Below are 23,367 nucleotides of genomic sequence, written 5' to 3' on the forward strand. Positions count from 1 at the left end.
ACATTTATTTCCACTTGTCACTATAAAGAATTTGGGGGAAAATCTGTAAATGTTACAAGACTCAGTTGTATTCAATATAGTCACAAGACAAATACATACAAAAGCCATTTCTATACTCTTGACATCCAGAGCCACACATAGACATGCATATCTTATCATCTTGTATGTTGTGTTTTCGTGTAACAGTTGATAAAGATAACAAGAAGTAACACAATTTATATCATCTTACTATCAGTGTTACTGACACCAAGAGCTGAGAAAAAAAGTCTTGATTTCAAAAAGAAGTTACAATGTCTGTCTTTGAAGCAATTTACAGCAACATTTTGGAAGAAATGGTATAGCACCTTAAATCGTCAAACTGTTATCTTGGCAAACTTCCCACATATTTTTTCAAAGGTGTGCTTAACTGTTTAGAAGCAGATCTCTTAGAAGTGGTGAATACCTCACTTCTTTCTGGGCCTTTAAATGGTCTCTCAGTTTAGTTCTGTAGGCTACACAATCATGTGGAAGACTGCTGACTTGAAAGTTGTCCAAAAGACGACCATTGACACCTTGCACAAGGAGGACAAGACACAAAAGGTCATTGCAAAAGAGGCTGGCTGTTCACAGAACTCTGTGTCCAATCACATTAATAGAGAGGCGAAGGGAAGGAAAAACTGTGGTAGAAAAAAGTGTACAAGCAATAGGGATAACCGCACCGTGGAGAGGATTGTGAAACAAAGAGTGGACTGGAGCTGGAGCCAGTGCTTCAAGAACCTCTACGCACAGACGTATGCAAGACATGGGTTTCAGCTGTCGCATTCCTTGTGTCAAGCCACTCTTGAACAACAGACAGAGTCAAAATCGTCTCAAAACTAAAAGGACTGGACTGCTGCTGAGCGGTCCAAATTTATGTTCTCTGATGAAAGTAAATTTTGGGTTTCCTTTAGAAATCAGGGTCACAGAGTCTGGAGGAAGAGAGGAGAGGCACACAATCCACATTGCTTGAGGTCCAGTGTAAAGTTTCCACAGGCAGTGATTGTTTGGGGTGCCATGTCATCTGCTGGTGTTGGTCCACTGTGTTTTCTGAGGTCCAAGGTCAACACAGCTGTATACCAGGAAGTTTTAGAGCCCTTCATGCTTCCTGCTGCTGACCAACTTTATGGAGATGCAGATTTCATTTTCCAACAGGACTTGGCCCCTGCACACAGTGCCAAAGCTACCACTACCTGGTTTAAGACCATGGTATCCCTGTTCTTAATTGACCAGCAAACTCGCCTGACCTTAACCCCAATGAAAATCTATAGGGTATTGTGAAGAGGAAGATGTGATATGCCAGACCCCAAAATGCACAAGAGCTGAATGCCACTATCAGAGTAACCTGGGCTCTCATAACACCTGAGCAGTGCCACAGACTGATCGACTCCATGCTATGCTGCATTGCTGCAGTAATTCAGGCAAAAGGAGCCTCAACTAAGTATTGAGTATTGACGTGTACGTCTTCATTTTGAATGGTAAATCTATATTTAATGAAAATTTAGCAAGCTTCTTTATTTAATTACATTGTGTAATAAAGTATGTCTGTGGTCTGCTTAATTACAAACAAACAAAAAACAAAAGCTAGTTGTTTTGATATTGTACAACACAATGCAAGCCGCTCGTTGGCATTTTTATTTGGGACACTGAAAATGAAAAAAGCTAGAGCTGTTAAAGGTCTGTCAGGTCAGCAAATTTTCAGCAAAAATGGCAATTGTCTATTGCCTATAATGTAGCGATGTTTGAAGCACATCTTATACAGAAGTCACTTTCAAACCAAGCGGCTTTCGTTTTTTGGTTATGCAGTGAAACTGTGTAAGGAAATGTTTCACCCGCACATGAAATTCATGATCACCTAATATTAGATTCCTATTGAATTTGAAAGTTGGAAGAGTGTTATGGTGTTTTAGAAATTACATATTTTAAATGCAAGATTATTTATTCCATTTAATGCCACATAATATCATTATCTATAAAAGCAAAATAACTAAATATTATTTGCAACAGGTTTCTCATCTCTGCAATGCCCTACATTTCACCACTAGAGGTCACCCATCCCCAGCTTTCTAAATTGGACTTTTAACATATTGAGCAAAAAGAAACAACCTCTCACATTCATACAGTATAAGTCTTTTCCTGGAAATTTCTTTAACATGTAAATCTTTATATGAACTGAACAAGTTTCACGATTTGACAAATAAAAATGGAATAATGTGTCCTTGAAAAAAACACTCAACCAGAACCAGCTGCTTTCCATACTACAGTGCATCTCATCCTCATGGACTTCACCAGATTTGCCAGTCCTTTAATGCGAGATGTTACTTTACTCTACTACCAAGGCATTTGCAAGATCTCAAACATCTCTGGAGGGACACATGGTTATACATGGTAAGACATTTCTAGATAATTTGACTGACCAATGTCTTGCTGTGTTTTCAAAAAGAAATCTTTGCATCCTCGAATTTGCTTTCCCTGTTTAGTGAGGTGGTACTGGTGTCCTGTGCCTGCTCCAATGCACCATCTGTGTCCTTTGCCTGTATGGGATGATATAAGCCTCAAAATAATTAATAGATGCATATATATTTATCCATGTACTGCGTAAATTATATATATGTATCTTACTAACCACAAACAAATGCCTTTAAATTTGAATTTGTGGAATTCAGGATTAAATGTTTGTGCGGCAATTTTTACAAATACAGACATGTTTGCGAATAAAAATGTTCTGTTCTGCATTGATATGTAATAAATTGTTCATGCAAAAAGGAATCTATACATAAGTGGATCAGGTGACACGCATGTATTTATTGATGTCTAGTTCAAGTTGATCTTGTTCGGTTCATTTGGATTTTGAGACGCAGTTTACGGCATTTCATGTATCCCACACACACAACTACTAACGAACAAGGCCCAGTGGATTTCATGAAGGTGTACATGCTCACTAAACTGAAGTAAATGATTTTCAACTAGTGTCGGAGTTAAGAATTACATTAATGTGCAGCATTTTGTTCAAATAGAGACATATTTGTGAATACAAATGTTATAGTTTGTATTAAAGTATCATCATTTGTGAATGTAGTGATTAAATTGTGCATTTGTGGACCAGGCGACACGCATGCATTCATTCACGTCTCTGATGAGTTGAATCTATTTGATTCATTAGATTTTTGCTTACCATCCCCATGCAGTGAAGCCACAGGAAATCAGCGACCACTAGATAGCATTACCCCACTCACATGTGTGCATTCCATTACGATTTCATGAATGTTACATTGTGTTTTCTTTGTTTTCTTTTTGGTTTGGCTGTTCTCCTCTACTGTAGAAATATAATAAAGATGTTTTATTTAACTTGCTATAACTTAACTTTATAGCTTGTATTAATTTTGACAAACAACAACTTTGTGACAGTACCTTGTTTTTTATCTTTCTTTCTGTAATTCAACGGCAAGCCTGTATGCCTTCCTCCAATAGCCCTGGTTTCATAGGTCATCAAACGGGTAAGGGAGATTCGTAAATATACGGTCCTCTTGCTGGGCCCACTCTGGAGGAACTAGACCTGGTTCCCAGAGTTAGTGCAACTGTCAATAACAGCCCCGTGACTGATACCACAGAGGAAGAACATGCTCTAGCATGCAAAAGCTATGATTTGGCATCCCTGGCTAGAGTTGCGGGGCCTTCTTGTTTAGAGCTTCGACGGGAGCCTCTTCTCGTGTCCCACGTGCCAACCTTCTTACGGTTGTTGGATAACAGATGTGCCCACACTCAAAGTTTATGTGGCAGCTGTTGCAGCTAATCATTCCCTCAAAGCTGGCCCTTTAATCAAGCAGACACAATCTAATCAATAAGTTCTCGAAGGGAGCCCAGAGATTGAATCAACTTTCCCCTTAGACAGTGCCAGTCTGAGACTTGATTGTAGTCCTGAGGGCCCTCTGGGCCCTCCCTTTGAGCTACTCCATTTGGCTGAGCTACAGCTGTTGTCACTTAAAACACAGTTTTTGTTTTTCGACACGGTTTAAAGCAGAGGTTATCACCTTGTTTACACTTACTGTCATGGACAGCGGGCAGGGTCCTAATGTTCTCTTCCCTGTAAGGGTTTTGACAGTTTATTTGGAGCAGTCTAGCCTTTTCAGTCGTAGCAGCTTTTTGTTGGTTTTGGAGGGCACCTTAAAGGGCTGCCAGTTACAAAGCAGAGGCTTTTTTGCTGGATAGCGAATGCCATAGCTTTGGCTTATGTCTCAGCAGACTTACAGGTGTGAAGGCCCACTCCACCTGAGGAATAGCCTCCTCCTGGGCATGATCCAGTGGGATTTCTATTGATAAGATTTGTGCTGTTGTCGCCATCCACATTTGCTAGATTTTATAATTTGGATGTCACAGCCTTGGAGAAACAGGTATGCATGTGCATGCTTATTAATCTATCATAATTTAAAATATTTCACAACTTCTTAATAACTCCACTTAGGAAAATTTTGACAAACTTTTCAATCTTATTAATTTCTTAAAATTTTCATGAATTTGTTTAAAGGACAGTTGTGGTTTTTATCTCATCTGTGGTTCCAGTACTTTGATATGTTATGAATATTATGAAACTGCTCTGCTTTTTTTTAAGACAAACCATCAACAATTAAATAAGCAGGTGTAGACCTACTAATATACAGTAGGTCACACATAGGCCTACTAAGTAAAACATAAATAATGATGTATTTAACTATATTTCTCCAGAACCTTTCCAAAACTTTATCGTAGATCATAAATCATTTCATATGATTCATACTTAAAGGGTTGGTTCACCCAAAAATGAAAATTATGTCATTACTAACTCCAGTAAGACCTACATTTATCTTCGGCACATAGTTTAAGATATTTGAGATTTAGTCCGAGAGCTCTCCGTCCCTCCATTGAAACTGTGTGTACGGTATACTGATCATGTCCAGAAAGGTAAGAAAAACATCATCAAAGTAGTCCATGTGACATCAGAGGGTCAGTTAGAATTTTTTGAATCATCGAAAATACATTTTGGTCCAAAAATAGCAAAAACTACGACTTCATTCAGCATTTTCTTCTCTTCTGTGTCTGTTGTCAGAGAGTTCAAACCAAAGCAGTTTGTCATATCCGGTTCGCGAACGAATCATTCGATGGAACCGGATCTTTTTGAACCAGTTCACCAAATTGAACTGAATCGTTTTAAACTGTTTGCATATCCAATACGCATTAATCCACAAATGACTTAAGCTGTTAACTTTTTTAAGTCATTGGCGATGATTGCCCTTCATTCAAGCCTTCGGTTTACCCGCGCTCATAACATTAGCACAGAATCAGTTCAGAATCAATCACTAAAATAATCAGTTCGGTTCAGGCGCTCTGTGTGTCGGTTTGTTCCGCTGAATCACGCATGCGCAGTATCATCAGTTCATCAGTTCTCAAATCGGACACGTCTGACAGAAACGGTTCCTAACTCGTGAACGAGTCATTATCTGGCTCGGCTTGGTGTTCATCTTCAGTTCTCTCTTCACAGCAGTTCAGTCAGTGTACTGTTTAAGTAAATGAATTACGCAGATTTAACGCAGAGGGAGTGTAAGCCACATTAAAAAAGTTAACAGCTTAAGTCATTTGTGGATTAATGCGTATTGGATACGCGAACCGTTTAAAATGTTTCAGTTCGATTTGGTGAACTGGTTCAAAAAGACTTTACATCGAATGATTCGTTGGCAAACCGGATATGACAAACTGCTTTGTTTTGAACTCTCTCACAACAGACACGGAAGAGAAGACAATGCTGAATAAAGTCGTAGTTTTTGCTATTTTTGGACCAAAATGTATTTTCGATGCTTCAAAATATTCTAACTGACCCTCTGATGTCACATGGACTACTTTGATGATGTTTTTCTTACCTTTCTGGACATGGACAGTATACCGTACACAGCTTCAATGGAGGAACTGAGAGCTCTCAGGAGGGAGGTCTTACTGGTTCGGAACGACACGAGGGTGAGTTATTAATGACATAATTTTCATTTCTGGGTGAACTAACACTTTAAAGGAATATTTTGGGTTCAGGATCAAGTTGAGCTCAGTCAACAGTATAATGTTGATCACAATAAAATGTATTTCCACTTGCTAAGAAAAATGGGGTCTTATCTGTTGATGTTAAAATACTCACCATTTCAATATAGCCACAAGACAAAAAATAATATATATATATATATATATATATATAACCTTTTTCTGACAAACAGAGCTACATGCACACATGCAGATGTCAAGTAAAACAAGTAATATCTTCTTACTATCAGTGTTACTGACACCACAAGCTGAGAAAAAAAAGGTTACAGGCAGCTCAATGTCTCCACCCATCCTCACATTTATATAGTGTTTTGCCAGCAAGAGCTCAGTGTCTTCATCATGATCATCATCTCTCTGCTTCTGCTGCCACATCTGGCCTTCACTGGTGAGACTGACTATAAGCATTTGACAGCATTTATTATGATGTTTAATTGGTATGTTCTGTAATAAGTTGTCTAACAGCACTATCTCTCTCTCAGCTCGTGTGAATGTGGGTATAGTGAATGGCACAGAAGCAATACCCCACTCCAGACCTTACATGGTTTCTATTCAGAATTATTTTAAACATATCTGTGGTGGATTCCTCATCTCTGATGAGTTTGTCTTGACTGCTGCACATTGCTGGAAAGGGTAAAGAGTTTTGTTCAGTCTAAACTGCAATGTTGAGTTAAAACTGACAAAATGACTGCAGAACAACAAGACAATGTTTTGGATTACATAAATGCAAATTTCTCTTTTAACAGATATCCAGAGATTCTGACGGTTGTGGTTGGTGCTCATGACTTCAGGAAGAGTGAGGATTCATACCGTGTCGAAGTGAAGTCCTACATCCCACATCAATACTGTCCATTCTGTTCGGACTGGAATGACATCATGCTTTTGAGGGTAACAACCTGTAAAACATTTAGTTGTTCAGAATAATATCTGATCAGGAAACAGTGGCAGAAACCTGACATAACTATGTTTGAATTTCTAATCAAGTATCCTTTTAAGAGACAATTGTAACTATTAATAAAACATACACATTGGCTTTCAAGGCTACTAACTTAATAAAACAACAGAATAATCAACTTCAGTTCAGTCTATTAAAAGATTATTAAACCTCTTAATAGTAGTTGTGTTTTTGATTAACAGCTACAGAAAAAGGTCAAACTAACCAACAATGTTAACTGGATATCATTACCAAAGAAATGTGAAGATGTCAAGATGAATACTCTCTGTAGTGTTGCGGGCTGGGGAAGACTGCGGATGAAAGGCCCATCAAGCAATTGTCTAAGGGAGGCAAACACGACTACAATAAACCACAAAGTGTGTAAATGTAAATGGGGATCTGAGTACTTCCAAGCCTCGCAGATGATCTGTGCATATGGTGATGGAGGATCCTGCATAGTATGTACAAAACATTTACAGACTTTATTGTAATGTATGAACTGGTTTCACTAGTGATGTGCTGATCTTTGTTTCTTAACAGGGAGATTCAGGAGGTCCTTTGGTTTGTGGAAACACAGCAGTTGGTGTGACATCTTTTGTGTCCAGTGAAGGCTGTAATTCACCTGAGCGTCCTAATGTGTATACTAAGATTTCATCATATCTTCCATGGATCTATCAAATCATAAGAAATATAAACTAAATTAATAAAAAAAAATTACATTTAAAAGGAAGATATGTTTTTCTTGAATTCTTCTGTAAATCTTTCAATAAAAGTGTTAAATGGCAGTCAATCAGTTGAAGTGTCTTTATTGTCCAAAAAAAAAAATATATAAAAAATGTCCAAAGTCATTTCACATTAGTTCACTTGGTTGCCATCTTGGTGATGCTCTTTCATTTTTAGTCATGCATGTATGGCTCATATCTACTTGAATGAGAGGGAACAATTCTAAAAACTGTGGGTAAAGAATTGTTCAGTCTGGTGGGAAAAAAAATATAATAAAACAAAAACAGGTATAACAATCAAACTTCTTATTTGGCTAAGAAATCCAATACGATGCTGGACAATAACCAATAATTTGTACTCTATATAATAATTTTTTTCCTGTATTTTTCACATGACAAATTTATGATTGGTTTATACAAAAATAATAAGGCAGAAAAGTTTCTATACTGTAAAAATATATACTGCCTTCGTCTTTGGCAGGATTAGCTGGTATCTACAATCTTCAGATGCACGCTACTGATGGGGCCTACGCCAAATTAATTCTGTTTTTTGTATATTTTGTAAATAAATACAGTCTTATCTACACATCCTGAGTCTTTCTGGTAGAGCTGTGTTACTTTTAAACTTGAGAATACAAACCTTTTAGAATTTCCAGAGGAAAACATACAGTGCCCTATCATACACCCGGCGCAATGTGACGCAAGGCGCAGCGCAAGTGTGTTTGCTAGTTTCAGTCTGGCACCATTCGCATTTTTCCGTCCAGCGCCACGTCGTTTAATTAGCAAATGCATTTGCGCCCACGGGCGTGCTGGTCTAAAAAAGAGGTGTGTTCAGGCGCATTGCTATTTTAAGGAGCTGAAAATAGACTGCGCCATAGACCGACTCAAACCTGGTCTAAAGTCTAAAGTCAATGGCGCAATATTTCTTTGTTATTTAAAGAGCGTGTTGTTAGAAAATGCGCCTCTGGGCGGGTCCACAGTGCATGTTGACTTTGCTTATTACACACAGGGATGCGCATCACACAAACATGCCAAATATTAAAAACAAAAGGATTTCAGTGTAAAAGAATATTATTGTATAGGCTAAATAAATATAAAAATGTAATGATGGATAGTCATTGCGTGTATTAGAATTAGACTAATGAGAATTAGAAAATGAGTCTTAATTTCTGTCAGAATTTGGCGTAAACAGAATGAGAACATGGATCCATCATGCCTTGTTACCACTGTGCAGGCTGGTGGTGGTGGTTTAATGGTGTGGGGGATGTTTTCTTGGCACACTTTAGGCCCCTTAGTGCTAATTGGGCATCATTTAAATGCCATGGCCTACCTGAGCATTGCTTCTGACCATGTCCATCCCTTTATGACCACCATGTACCCATCCTCTGATGGCTACTTCCAGCAGGATAATGCACTATGTCACAAAGCTCAAATCATTTCAAAATTGGTTTCTTGAACATGACAATGAGTTCACTGTACTAGAATGGCCCCCACAGTCACCAGATCTCAACCCAATAGAGCATCTTTGGGATGTGGTGGAACGGGAGCTTCGTGCCCTGGATGTGCATCCCACAAATCTCCATCAACTGCAAGATGCTATCCTATCAATATGGGACAACCTTTTTCAAAGAATGCTTTCAGCACCTTATTGAATCAAAACCACATAGAATTAAGGCAGTTCTGAAGGCGAAAGGGGGTCAAACACAGTATTAGTATGGTGTTCCTAATAATCCTTTAGGTGAGTGTTTGAATTGATCTACCATGTTTCTCAACACGTCATTCATGAGTGCCTGGAAAACTGCTGGGGAGTTGGAAAGACAGAATGAAATAACCAGATATTCAAAATGCCCTCTGGGGGTGTTGAACGCAGTTTTCCATTCATCCCCCTTCCTGATACGAACCAAATGATAGGCATTACTTAAATCCAATTTTGTGAAAATGCATGCTCCTTGCAACCTCTCGAAGGCTGAAGACATCTACGGCAAAGGATACGTATTCTTCACCGTGATGTTGTTCAGCTCTTGGAAATCAATACAAGGTTGCAGAGAACCATCCTTTTCACCAACAAGAAAGAACCCCGTCCCCACAGGAGAAGAGGAAGGTCGGATGAACCCCATTTTTGAGAATCAGAAATATATTTCTCCATGGCCTCCCTCTCAGGGATAGAACAAGAGTAAAGCTTTCCTTTAGATGGAGACTTACCTGGTAATAACTCTATAGCACAGTCATAGGGACGATGCGGAGGGAGAGAAGCAGCACAAGACTTACTGAACACTTCCTTCAGGTCCAGGTTCTCCACAGGCATGTTTGACAGAACCGCTGCCTTCTCCTGAAACACAGAACCAGGCACAGACAAACAAGCAGACACCAGACATGACTCGTGACAATGTTCGCTCCACATGGCTATGGAGTTAAAGCCCCAATCCACATGAGGATAATGCTCTACGAGCCAAGGATGGCCTAAATAAATCGGTGCAACAGGGGAGTCCAGGAGGAGGAAGGCAATAGTCTTGGTGTGATTGCCAGAGGTGATGAGGGTTAAAGGACCAGTAGTAAGTGTGATGTTGGGGAGTTCTTTACCATTAAGAGCCTTAACAAAGATCTGCTGGGAGAGAGGCATGATGGGAAGTTTTAAATGGTGTGCAAGATGTAAGTCCATAAAATTACCCTCAGCTCCGGAGTCCAGAAGAGCCTGGCAGGGGTAGGTGTCATTGGCCCATCTCAGTCTCACCGGAAGGAGAGTAGACGATGAGGACTTCCCTTCAGAGATCCCACTCAATAGTAGCCTCAACCTTACTACCGGTGTTGCTCTTTTACCGGGCAAGAGTGTAAAAAATGTCCAGAGCCACCAAAGTGAAGACAGAGTCCATGGGCACTCCGCCTTTCTCTCTCTTCCCGGGACAGCATAGCTCTCCCCACCTGCATGGGCTCGTGATCGGTGATGGGACCAACCATGTTCTCCTCACTGCTGCCTCGAACCCCAGTGCTTCCGGGAGTGCGAGTGGGCCTAGCGTGTTGCTCCAGTCGACCAATGCGGGCATCAAGCCGTAGAGCCAAATCAATTAATCCATTGAGTCTAGGAGGTAAATCCAACATATAAATCTCTCTTTGAACATGGTCGTCCAGCCCATGCAGGAACATATCCCACTGCGCCTCCTCATTCCATTTGCACTCTGCCGCCAGCGTGCGGAATTAGATTGGGTAGTCCGTAACGTTCAATTCCAGGCTGCAGCAAAGTCAGATTGTGCATAAGAATCATCTGTTTCCTATGGTCGTGTCCTGGTGGTCATCTGAGACCAGGTCTTTACAGGGGATCTGTATCTGGGGCTCTAGTTGTCCTGGTCTCCACTGTCTTTCAGGGATGTAGAGGTCCTTTCTAGGTGCCGATCCACTATCTGGTCTGGATACGTACTGGATCCGGGTGACTGCAGTGACACTCTGATCTGGATACAGACTGGATCTGGTGGCTACGGTGTAAGAGAGTACGGAATAAGAGAGAAACAGACTAATATTAGCGTAGATGCCATTCTTCTAATGATGTAGCAAGTACATCGGGTGTTATGGGAATTCTTCCCGGTTCCGGTTTACCTAATTAATGCAGCCTAAAAATCCTTTAATGGATTTGGATATTAAAAGCATATTAGTATGTTATGTGTAAGCCAGGTTAAAGAGATGGGTCTTTAATCTAGATTTAAACTGCAAGAGTGTGTCTGCCTCCCGAACAATGTTAGGTAGGTTATTCCAGAGTTTAGGCACCAAATAGGAAAAGGATCTGCCGCAGTTGATTTCGATAGTCTAGGTATTATCAAATTGCCTGAGTTTTGAGAACATAGCGGACGTGGGGGATTATAATGTAAAAGGAGCTCATTCAAATACTGAGGTGCTAAACCATTCAGGGCTTTATAAGTAATAAGCAATATTTTAAAATCTATACAGAACAGCGGCACTCCAGGAAAGGCATTGCCTATGCCTGTTATAGGTCATTTATACTGACATTACCGACCCTTAACCAACAGTAGCTCACTGTTTTCACATTCAGTGAACTTTTTTTAAACTAATTTTATGAATGTGAGTTGTGAATCATGGGTTTACTTGAATATTGATACTCATGGACTACAGATAACCTTCTACCTACTACTTTTCCCTCTATGTCCGGATCTTTATTTGCTTTTACTTTTAGGTCCTCTTCTATTTTCAGTATACATGTTGCCCCTTGGTAATATTATTAGAAAATACGGGATTAATTTCCACTGTTATGCTGAGGATACTCAACTATATATATCAACGAGACCAGATGAAACTTCTAAATTATCTAAGCTAACAGAGTGTGTTAAAAATGTAAAAGATTGGATGATCAATAATGTTCTCCTATTAAATTCGGATAAGACAGAGATATTATTTATTGGAACAAAAAACAGTACACACAATCTAATAGACTAAAGTTTGCAACTAGACGGATGTACTGTTACTTCCTCTACAGTCAAAAATCTTGGTGTTATATTAGACAGCAACTTGTCTTTTGAAAACCATATTTCCCATGTTACAAAAACAGCATTTTTCCATCTTAGAAACATTGACAAGCTACGAAATATGTTACATGTTTCTGATGCAGAAAAGCTAGTTCATGCATTATGACTGGACTTTTGTAAAGCACTTCTTGGTGGTTGTCCAGCATCTTCAATAAACAAGCTACAGGTAGTCCAAAATGCAGCGGATAGAGTCATTACCAGGTCAAGAAAATATGATCATAATACCACAATTTTACAGTCTCTGCACTAGCTACCTAATATGTTCTGTATCAGTTACAAATTATTACTTACCTATTACTTACCTAAGGCCCTCAATGGTTTAGCTCCTGCCTACCGAACTAGCCTTATACCACGCTACAACCCATCACGCTCCCTAAGGTCACAAAACACTGGACTTTTGGTAGTTCCTAGGATAGCAAAGTACACTAAGGGAGGTAGAGCTTTTTCACATTTGGCTCCCAAACTCTGGAATAGCCTTCCTGATAATGTTTGGGGTTTAGAGACATTGGGCCCTATTTTAACAATCTAAATGCAAAGTGTAAAGCGCACGGCGCAGGTGCACTCAGGGTGTGTTCAAATCTACCTTTGATATTTGCTATTCTAACGACAGAAAAACGGTCCATGTGCCGGGGCGCATTTTTAGAATTGGTTGTCCCTATTCTCTTAATAAGTAATGGGCATAACGTTCAATACACCAATCAGAGTGTCATCTCCCATTCCCTTTGCCATGGAGGATTGCTATTTACATGGCAGAATTTGTTGTCGGAAAAGCTGAACGCTTCTCAAGCGAAGAAACCGATCTGCTCATGCGCGAAGTTAAAGCGTGCAAGCAGATCATCTACGGGACAAGCAGGAATCCACCAAAGCCAGTAAGTCAGTAAATATATATGTGTGTGTATTGGGATGATTGTTCAATTAATTCACCAATTTCATTCATCATTATAAGTAGTAATAGGCTGAAATGCAAATAGGTACCCTAATTCTAATACATGCAATGACTATCAATCATTACATTTTTATATTTATGTAGCCTAAAAAATAATATTCTTTTACACTGTAATCCTTTTGTTTTTAATATTTGGCATGTTTGTGTGATGCGCATCCCTGTATGTAATTAGCAAAGTCAACGCACACTGTGGACCCGCCCAGAGGTGCATTATCTACCAACGCTCTCTTTAAATAACAAAAAAAAACATTGACCATTGACTTTAGACTTTAGACCAGGTTTGAGTAGGTCTTTGGTGCAGTCTATTTTCATAATAGCAATGCGCCTGAACACACTTCTTTTTTAGACCAGCACGCTCATGGGCGCACAAATGGGCGCAAATGCATTTGCTAATTAAACAACGTGGTGCTGGACAGGAAAATGCGAATGGCGCCAGACTGAAACTAGGAAACACACTTGTGCTGCGCCTTGCGTTGCGTTGCGCCGATTAATGCATCTCATAATTTGTGACTGCAGTTGTATCGGATCAAATGGGCATTCTTATTCTTTAGCCTGGGTTAAACTAATTAATTTTACTTTGTTGGAACAGCAGCTATGCTAATGATGTCTCTAGTTGTTTCTCTGTTTTGCCAAGGGATTTACATCCTGTGGTATCTAGAATTTACACAAGCTCCTGTCTGGATCCAGAACACCTGAGAAGAGATGATGCCAACCCCTCAGAGGACCTCAGATGATGCCAACACTGAAACAACATACAGAACTACCAAATATTGCTACTTACTATGCAGTCACATCATATATATATATATATATATATATATATATATATACAGGGCGAAGAATCACACGACAAAGGAGTGCTCTGTAAATGTCAGATTTATTTACAAGTGATGGATATAAGCTATTTGAATGCCACAATGTGTAATTGAGTATTGATAACATTGAGTGCCTGATAATTTTACAACTAGTGCTGTTCAAAACATACTGTTTGTTAGGGCCTATTGTGGCTTGCAGCTTTCTCGAGAAATGCTCCTTCAAATAACTTCACACTCAGCATCCTGAACAATATACCTGTTATGAGTCATAGTTCTATAGCAATGCTATAATAAGGCTGTGTGTCATTTTGGTACAAAGTCAAGTCAGTGATTAAAGGAAGTGTGTGTGACACTGATGTCATGTGGACTTATTTCCACAGTAGAGCATGGTTATAAACTGAGACTCTTAAGTGAAAAACTAAATAAATGCATTCATAACAAATTTGTGTAATACGCAATTAGATTTGTATTTTTTATTATATAAAACAGATGGCACCTTTCCCCTTGCTTTTCTTCTCTGTTATATCAGTTATCATACTTCAAACCTATGGGCAGTAAGCAGAATGAACATTCTTTTTTTACACACAAAGCAGGACTAAGTTACAGGAAAATCAAAAATGCTTACCATGGATAACATTTATGATGTAAAAAAAGCATATACAGTGCATGCATGAAGATTTGTAATTCATATACATCTGTAATTTGATTACAAGTATGTCATTTGACCAATCTACAACGTAAATGTTCAGATATGGTCAAAGGGGGTTTAGGGTTTGTTATCTGGTTTAAACTGGATATGTTGCAAGAAATGCTGATCAGAGATGCCATATTAAAACGAAGGACATCTTTAATTTGAGTTATGAGATGGCCGTAGATAAACAATAATTCTTCCTCCCCCCTTTGCTGAGCGACACAGTAGAGCATCCCATGGAGAGGGAGCCGACAGCCTGCTTACTGGTTGCCCTCCGGCACACGTTACTCCGGGACCAGCCTCCAGGGAAACGGCGGTGCATCCCGATGTTGGGTCACATCCGCCAGATCGATAGGCTCCACGAGCTCTGAGGTGGTAGTTGGGTTCCTCATTCCAAGTGCCTGCTGGTGAGGTCGAGGAAGGGCTCAGAGAATTGGTCGATCCCGACGCGTTCTACCACCTGACTAGCCAATGGAGCCCCCTCCAGCAGCCAGTCCTGTGCAAGTCACGTGAGTCAGTCACACACTAGTGGCTGTGAGAGATGGAAATGAGATGGAAAGTTAATACTCAGTCTTATGGAGAAGTATCTCACATGTAGCAGGGCTTGCATGGCTTATGTAGCCACCGCCTGATGAGCTGCAGCTGTGACCAATCAGCTGGTGATGAGGATGGGCAGGTGTTCCTCACTTGTTTCCAGGGCGACGCTGCTACACATTAACTGAGTAAATTCATTAAGAAATTGTCCAGCAACACAATCTGTTTCAATAGGCTACGTGCACAATAGAACTTCCGGTTAACTTCCATGTTTTGAGTGTGCAGTCGACTACTTCCGGTAGGTCGTGTTGTTGTTGTAGTGGAGATTTTCCGGAGTAGCTAGTTTTGAGTAGACATAAGTTAGACAAAGTTTCAACATGAGCGGATTTCGGGTAAAAGAGAGGCGGTTGGCGTATCAACGCGTGAAAAAGGCCGCACTCCATTGTTGTGTACCCCTGTGTGCGAATTTGTCCAGGTACAACAGTACTATAAGCTTTCATAGCTTTCCAGTGGATGTGTTGGTGAGAGCCGAATGGATGGTAAGAGTACGGCGGGCCAACTTCACCCCAAGCAAGACGAGTCGTGTTTGCAGCAGGCATTTCCAAAAGGGCGATTTTGTAAACAACCCGGGGAAATTGAGACGGTTGAAGAAAGGGGCCATTCCTGCTCTTTTTTACTGGAATAATTTTCAAACACCGGCACCGAGGGCGAGCGTGTGGGAGCGGAGACCCAGAGCGGATAGCCCTCCTCCTGTCCATGACATCGACTCAGAAGAAGAGATGGAGCTGGCTACCCTGGCACCAGATCATGATTACTGTATTACTCCTACAACAGCAATGGTCGCAGATCAGTTAGCTGAGGAAAACGATACACTTCGCCAGAAAGTAAAGGAGCTCGAACTACAAATTCAGGCTCTCCAGCTGCGGAGTTGTTTAGGACTGAAGCGCTTTGCAGGATCGGACGAGGACATCCGATTTTATACCAGGTGAGTCATAATTAAGTGTTTTGAATTGCAGGAAGCTGATATCTTGTACCATATTAACAGCGATGGGAAAAAAAAATCACACAAGTCATGCACTTTAGTGAAAGTAAAGATGGCTACTACACATGTAAAATGTTGCTCCACTAAAAGTCCACCTTACAAGAGGAAGAGTATTTTCCTACAAGTGTACATCAAATATCAAAAGTAAAAGTAATGTAATTTATGACTAACATAATGAGATCAGGCCAAAACTTGTGCTACCTACAGCACTCAACACAACCTTTCATTGTCTTTTCTTCATATAAAGTAAATGTAGTGAATAAAAATTAAGATAATTGATCATGTGTAACTAAATTAGACTACCATGACTAACAGCAATGTTATTTTTGTGTTTTTTGTTTAAAAGATTCCATTCTTATGACCATCTGATGGCATTCTGGAGGCTCATCGAACCAGCAACATCAAAGATGATCCGTGTGACAAGTGTGGCAAGAGAAGCATCGGCCTCTGTGGCAGAGAAGACTACATCGAACAGATCAACTAAGTTGCCGCCCATAGATGAGTTATTTCTTTTTCCAAGTTATCTATCAACCGGATGCACACAGAGAGAGCTTGGCCACCGATTTAACATCCATCGGACAACAGCCGGCAGGATCATCACAACCTGGGCCAACTTTCTTTACTGTGTACTGGGAGCTGTGTGTATCTGGATGACACCTGAAGAAATCACAGCCAGCCTACCTCCTGAGTTCAAGGAATATGCAGACACTCAGGTCATTGTTGACTGCACAGAACTGCGGTGCCAAACTCCATCCTCACTTGTGCTACAGAGTGAGGTGTACTCGCACTACAAATCACACTGTACCTTCAAGGCCATGATTGGCATGGCACCACATGGTCCTCTGACATTTTTTTCTGCTCTCTATGGCGGCTCTATCAGTGACCGTGAGCTCTTCAGATTGTCTGGCATCATACCTCTCCTGTCCCCTGACATGGCTGTGATGGTGGACAAGGGCTTTAGAGTGGACAACCTTGTGCCAGGAAGACTTCACAGGCCTGCCTTCCGCTCCAACAAGGAACAAATGGCAGCACAGGACGTCCTGGAGACACAGTCAATCGCGCGGCTGCGGGTTCATGTTGAAAGGCTAATCAGGCGGGTTAAGGAGAACAAACTTTTTGACACTGTAATCCCTTTGTCTATTTCAGGGAGCATTAACCAACTTTTCACTGTATCTTGTATCTTGTGCAACTACCAAAACGGACCTCTGGTCAAAGACTGGAGAGAACATAAGAGCCAGGTAGAAATCTGACTGTTTGCTTCATGGCTGGCTGCTGCTCTTCCTCATTTTCCTTTTTTTCAAATTTTTTTTTACAAACAATATACTGATTCACACCACAATTTAGTTTTGGCTTACATTTACTGACTTTTTTTAATTAATAAATTATTTATTTGAAATCTATATTAACTTGGTCTCCCTTTGTGTTGTTTAATTTCCCCCAAAGTCGGCCTGACTCATTGAATATTAGTTTAAATTCTAGCAATACATTGGTGTGGGTTCACCTTTGCTGTGTACACTTTAAGGCAAGTGATCAATCCTGTTTTACAACACTGTTTAGCACATATTTTCTGATTAGTAACTTGACAAATTTAAATTAACTTAAAACAACCCACTTGAAGGCCTCACACTATAATGAGATATCAACGAGAACAAAGACAGTTATTGTTTACTGATAATTCATTTTATTACTGCAGATATGCATGTAGGTATGTGTAGAAAAAAAAGAAGTCTGCTCTCTCTCTTATTTTTTGCATCACACCACTGTCCCGGTATATTCTTTGAATCAGGGTGTCTTCCTCCGCAAACACCACAAAATCGCACCACTCCATCCCTGTTAAGAGCAGCTGACCCTGCACCTGCCAGTAGTAGACCCTGCTGACCCTGCTTCAATTCCAAGTTGCCATCTTTCATTTTCAGATGTGGATAATCCACATAGCTCTTAATGTTTGGACATTTTATTTCCACAAGGCCGAATTCAGTACTTTCTGTTGGGTCAAAGACAACCCCATCTGGGGATGTACCTAGCCATGGAGTATCAGGGTGTATTATGAAGCCACAAGGGTAGTAGTTCACCCTCTTGAGCTTGCAGTACTCTTTGATGGCATCAGCTTCCATTTCGAGACCCCTCTTCATTGCTGCTGTCTGACGGACCCCTTTGAGCAGCCGGTCTGCCATCTTATCTAAGGTGCATGGTTTAGCATGGCATATTTCCCCAAAATGTGAGGAAGTGAGTCTAGGTTTTCTCAGTCTATGCCAGTCTGCTGATGTACTTTGACTCCTAGTTGCATCCTCTATTTTGTTAGCCATCTCCCAGGTAACCTCAAGTGACTTGAAGTGCAGCTGTTGATGCTCAGTGAAAACGAACGTACTTCATGATGTCTCCAGTCTGCAGCCAGCTAATGGCAAATCTGGGCGTGGTGGAGCGTCATGGTGAGGAAAAGGGCGACTTCTTGCCTTGGGTTGTTGGTATGACAGGGGACTGCCTGCTTGTACCAAACCGAGTGCAGAGTCCACTAGTGGCACCTCACAGGTGATACCCATTGTACAAATGGTTGGTGCAGAAACTGGGGTGAACTCTTTGTAGATCTCTGACACTCTGAGAATGGACAGGTCCAGCAACTCTCTACTGATGGCTTTGTACAGTGTGGACCTATTTGAAACAAATTGAGAAACACCAGTAAGGTATATCACTTCTAGGGGTGGAACGGTACATGTATTCGAATTGAACTGAAACGGTACGGGCGTCACGGTTCGGTGCTTAAATTTACACGGAGAATACACGGTATAAAAATAAATAAAACTCACGTGCAAATTAATTGATGTAATGCGAAACTACTGTTAGATACGCGGGTTCTTTATCGAGGCGTGATCAAACAGTGTAAATATAAAAATGTACTCCGTCTTTTTGACATCATTCAAAATGCAAAGTGTTTAAGTTACTGTTAATTAAAATGTAATTTTAAATTTTTAGGAAAACAAATATATTAGTCAAATGTAGCAAATTAATTTTCAATTCATTCAGGTACAATTAACAAACATATCTTAAGGTCTTTTTGTCTTTTTATTAATTTAATTAATAAACTCATTATATAAAACTATTGTCAGTGGACTACAGATAAACTGGTTCTATGCCTTTACTTTATTAATAAAACTTTTTTTTTTGCTTTTTCCTCCATTGTACCGAACTCGTACCAAACTGTGATGTCTGAACCGAGGTATGAATAGAACCATGACTTCTGTGTACCGTTCCACCACTAATCACTTAAAGGAGAAGTTCACTTTTAAAATGAAAATTCTGTCATCATATACTCACCCTCATGTTGTTTCAAACTTGTATGAATTTCTTTCTTCTGCTGAACACAAAGGGATATATTTAGAAGAATGTCAGTAACCAGACAGTTTTTGGGTCCCATTGACTTCCATAGTAGGAAAAATATATACTATGGAAGTCAATGGGACCCAAAAACTGTCTGGTAACTGACATTCTTCTAAATATATCCCTTTGTGTTCAGCAGAAGAAAGAAATTCATACAAGTTTGAAACAACATGAGGGTGAGTATATGATGACAGAATTTTCATTTTAAAAGTGAACTTCTCCTTTAATGACTACAAGTAACGAAACTACAGATTTCTTGATTTGATTGAGAAAAGTAGGCCTAACAAATTAATTAAAAAATAGATTACTAACTACTAGCCAAATTCTCACCTTACTCCCTTGGCCATGGTCCTCTGCTTTGGTTTGGCAGACTGGTTTAACACCCTGTGAATATAGGCCATAAGCAATGATGAGCGTATGTGATATGTGCATGTGTAGATGAAGTATTGAAATTGTTACATTATTCCAAGACTTGCCAGGGTTCTTGGCTTGTGCCACTGTTGTTCACCCTCCGTACAGCTCAGCACTGGTGGAACAACTGGAATGTCTAGCTGAGATTAATGTGCAGACTGGAAAAGTAGAGCCACACCATGGTTACAGAGCACTGATCCAGCTACACATGTACAGGTGTGATGGGCCAGCTACACAGGGATTGAGTCCTTCAGCCCCACCTGTAACAAGATGTTTAAAAAATATATTTTAACAGGAGAAGCATAACTGATTTGTCATATAGTTATATGGAATACTCAAGTAAACTACTATTTATTTTTGTACACTGTTAGCTAGTAAAAACGAAAAAAAGTGTATCGTTTTCCTCAGCTAACTGATCTGCGACCATTGCTGTTGTAGGAGTAATACAGTAATCATGATCTGGTGCCAGGGTAGCCAGCTCCATCTCTTCTTCTGAGTCGATGTCATGGACAGGAGGAGGGCTATCCGCTCTGGGTCTCCGCTCCCACACGCTCGCCCTCGGTGCCGGTGTTTGAAAATTATTCCAGGAAAAAAGAGCAGGAATGGCCCCTTTCTTCAACCGTCTCAATTTCCCCGGGTTGTTTACAAAATCGCCCTTTTGGAAATGCCTGCTGCAAACATGACTCGTCTTGCTTGGGGTGAAGTCGGCCCGCCGTACTCTTACCATCCATTCGGCTCTCACCAACACATCCACTGGAAAGCTATGAAAGCTTATAGTACTGTTGTACCTGGACGAATTCGCACACAGGGGTACACAACAATGGAGTGCGGTCTTTTTCACGCGTTGATACGCCAACCGCCTCTCTTTTACCCGAAATCCGCTCATGTTGAAACTTTGTCTAACTTATGTCTACTCAAAACTAGCTACTCCGGAAAATCTCCACTACAACAACAACACGACCTACCTGAAGTAGTCGACCGCACACTCAAAACACGGAAGTTAACCGGAAGTTATATTGTGCACGTAGCCTATTTCAGGTTCCACCTGAGAGCCAGGACTGTCAAATATAAAGGTGAGACTTTTTTTTTTTTCAGTGGAGGTTGAGTTTTTCAAGCTATTTGAATGCCACAATGCATGATTGAGTATTGATAATATTGAGTGTCTGATAATTTTACAACTAGTGCTGTTCAAAACATACTGGTTGTTAGGGCCTATTGTGGCTTGCAGCTTTCTGGAGAAATGCTCCTTCAAATAACTTCACACTCAGCATCCTGAACAATATACCTGTTATGAGTCATAGTCCTATAGCAATGCTATAATAAGCCTGTGAGTCATTTTGGCACAAACTATTTTTCATCTCAAATCAGTAATTAAAGGAAGTGCGTGTGAAACCTATTTCATGTGCACTTATTTCCACATAAGTTAATTAACCATGTTAATAAACTAAGACTCTTATGTGTAAGGCTCATACATTGCCTTCTAATACTAAATTAAACAAAAGCATTCATATTTGTGTAATATGCAATTAGTTACTTTTCTTCTCTGTTATATCAGTTAATATACTTCACACAGAATGAACATTATCTCCGTTACACACAAAGCAGGACAAAATTACTAAATTACAGGAAATTCAAAAACGCTTACCATGGATAACATTTATGATGTGGAAAAGCATATACAGTGCATCCATAACTATTAGGCGAGTCAACATTCTGATCATATTTTTTAAGCACTTTTACCAAATCCAAAGCACATCAATCCCTATTAAATTAGTTTACAATCATATTTCTTATAATTATATAATAATTATAAACTGGAAGTGAAAAATGCTCACTGTTGCTCCAGAAAGAAACACAATGCATTAAGGGGGTGTAAACTTTTGAACATATATATGTAATTTGTTTAGATGTATAGAATATGACCAATCAACAAAGTAAATATGTTCAAATATGGTCAAAGGGGTTTAGGGTTTTTTATCTGGTTTAACCTGGATATGTTGCAAGAAATGCTTATCAGAAATGCCATATTAAAACTAAGAACATCTGCAAGTGGAGTTATTAGATTGCCGTAGATAAAAAAAAAAAAAAAAAAACGGTTTTGTTATGTTTGCAAGAGGTGCTACATTGGTCAGCAAAAGAACGGAAGATAAATATGTTTTAAAACCACAAAAGAAAAAAAAAATGCAAAAAGGCAGCATGAACACAACTGATGCAATAGGAGAAGCTCAAGAGACTTTCCAGACAGCATATAACTCTGCGTGGAATCCATTTTCAAACCACATCAGTCACTATTAATTTTGTTTACAATCATATTGTCACGGAGTCACAGCCTACACCCTCTCCACATGCCACGCCTACTCGTTCACAATCACCAGAATTCTGAGCATCTGTCCATCATCACCAGGCTCTCATATAAGGACTATCACTTGCCCTCACTCCTTGTCTGATCTAGCATTGACCCACATGTACTTACCTGAACCCTCACTACCATTGTTGTTCCCCTGGATACCCGTTGTTCCTTCCTCGTCAGTTCCTCTGTGCCACCTTCCGATTCTGTCATCTACTTCCATCACAACCAGAGCTAAGTTCCAACCTTCTTCGTGTCAAGACTATTCCCGTTACTTCACTTGTGTCTGAAACCTCGGTCTCAATAAATACTGCTACACGTTCACCTACCTCTGTGTTCCCATCTTGTGTCTGACACATATATCTTATAATTATAAAATCAATATGAACTGGAAGTGAAAAACGCCAGAGCCGGACAGTAACAGAGTACATTTACTTGAGTAAAGCTCCTCGTCAGTATAGTGGACAGTATCTCCGCCTGTCACGCGGAAGACCGGGGCTCGATTCCCCGACGGGGAGAGCTAACTCTTTGTGGGGAAGTCGTGGCCTAATGGTTAGAGAGTCGGACTCCCAATCGAAAGGTTGTGAGTTCGAGTCCCGGGCCGGCAGGAATTGTGGGTGGGGGGAGTGCACGTACAGTTCTCTCTCCACCTTCAATACCACGACTTAGGTGCCCTTGAGCAAGGCATCGAACCCCCAACTGCTCCCCGGGTGCCGCAGCATAAATGGCTGCCCACTGCTCTGGGTGTGTGCTCACAGTGTGTGTGTGTGTTCACTGCTCTGTGTGTGTGCATTTCAGATGTGTTAAATGCAGAGCACAAATTCTGAGTATGGGTCACCATACTTGGTTGAATGTCACTTCACTTCACTTAAGTACAATTTTGAGGAATCTGTACTTCACTCAAGTAACCTATAATTTTTGGGGAGTACTCATGACTTTAGATGGGATT

The 23,367-nt window shown here is 40.2% G+C and overlaps 1 protein-coding gene across 4 annotated transcripts in view; it reads left to right on the plus strand.

The window, feature by feature from the left end:
* The window catches only part of LOC132159856 (mast cell protease 4-like), an 88,897-nt gene that overhangs the window by 3,171 nt on the left and 62,359 nt on the right, over nucleotides 1-23,367 (plus strand). Inside the window, exons 2-5 of one of the 4 annotated variants that reach the window (XM_059569486.1) lie at nucleotides 6,555-6,705; nucleotides 6,819-6,960; nucleotides 7,210-7,464; nucleotides 7,547-7,785. The exons of the other annotated variants lie outside the window; for them this stretch is intronic. Coding sequence (XP_059425469.1) covers nucleotides 6,555-6,705; nucleotides 6,819-6,960; nucleotides 7,210-7,464; nucleotides 7,547-7,705 — 707 coding nt within the window. The 3' untranslated portion in view covers nucleotides 7,706-7,785. Of the gene's footprint in view, nucleotides 1-6,554; nucleotides 6,706-6,818; nucleotides 6,961-7,209; nucleotides 7,465-7,546; nucleotides 7,786-23,367 lie in introns of those variants that run through there. 4 annotated transcript variants of the gene reach the window in all.

Source organism: Carassius carassius, chromosome 16, assembly GCF_963082965.1.
Source record: "Carassius carassius chromosome 16, fCarCar2.1, whole genome shotgun sequence".
Classification (NCBI taxonomy): domain Eukaryota; kingdom Metazoa; phylum Chordata; class Actinopteri; order Cypriniformes; family Cyprinidae; genus Carassius; species Carassius carassius.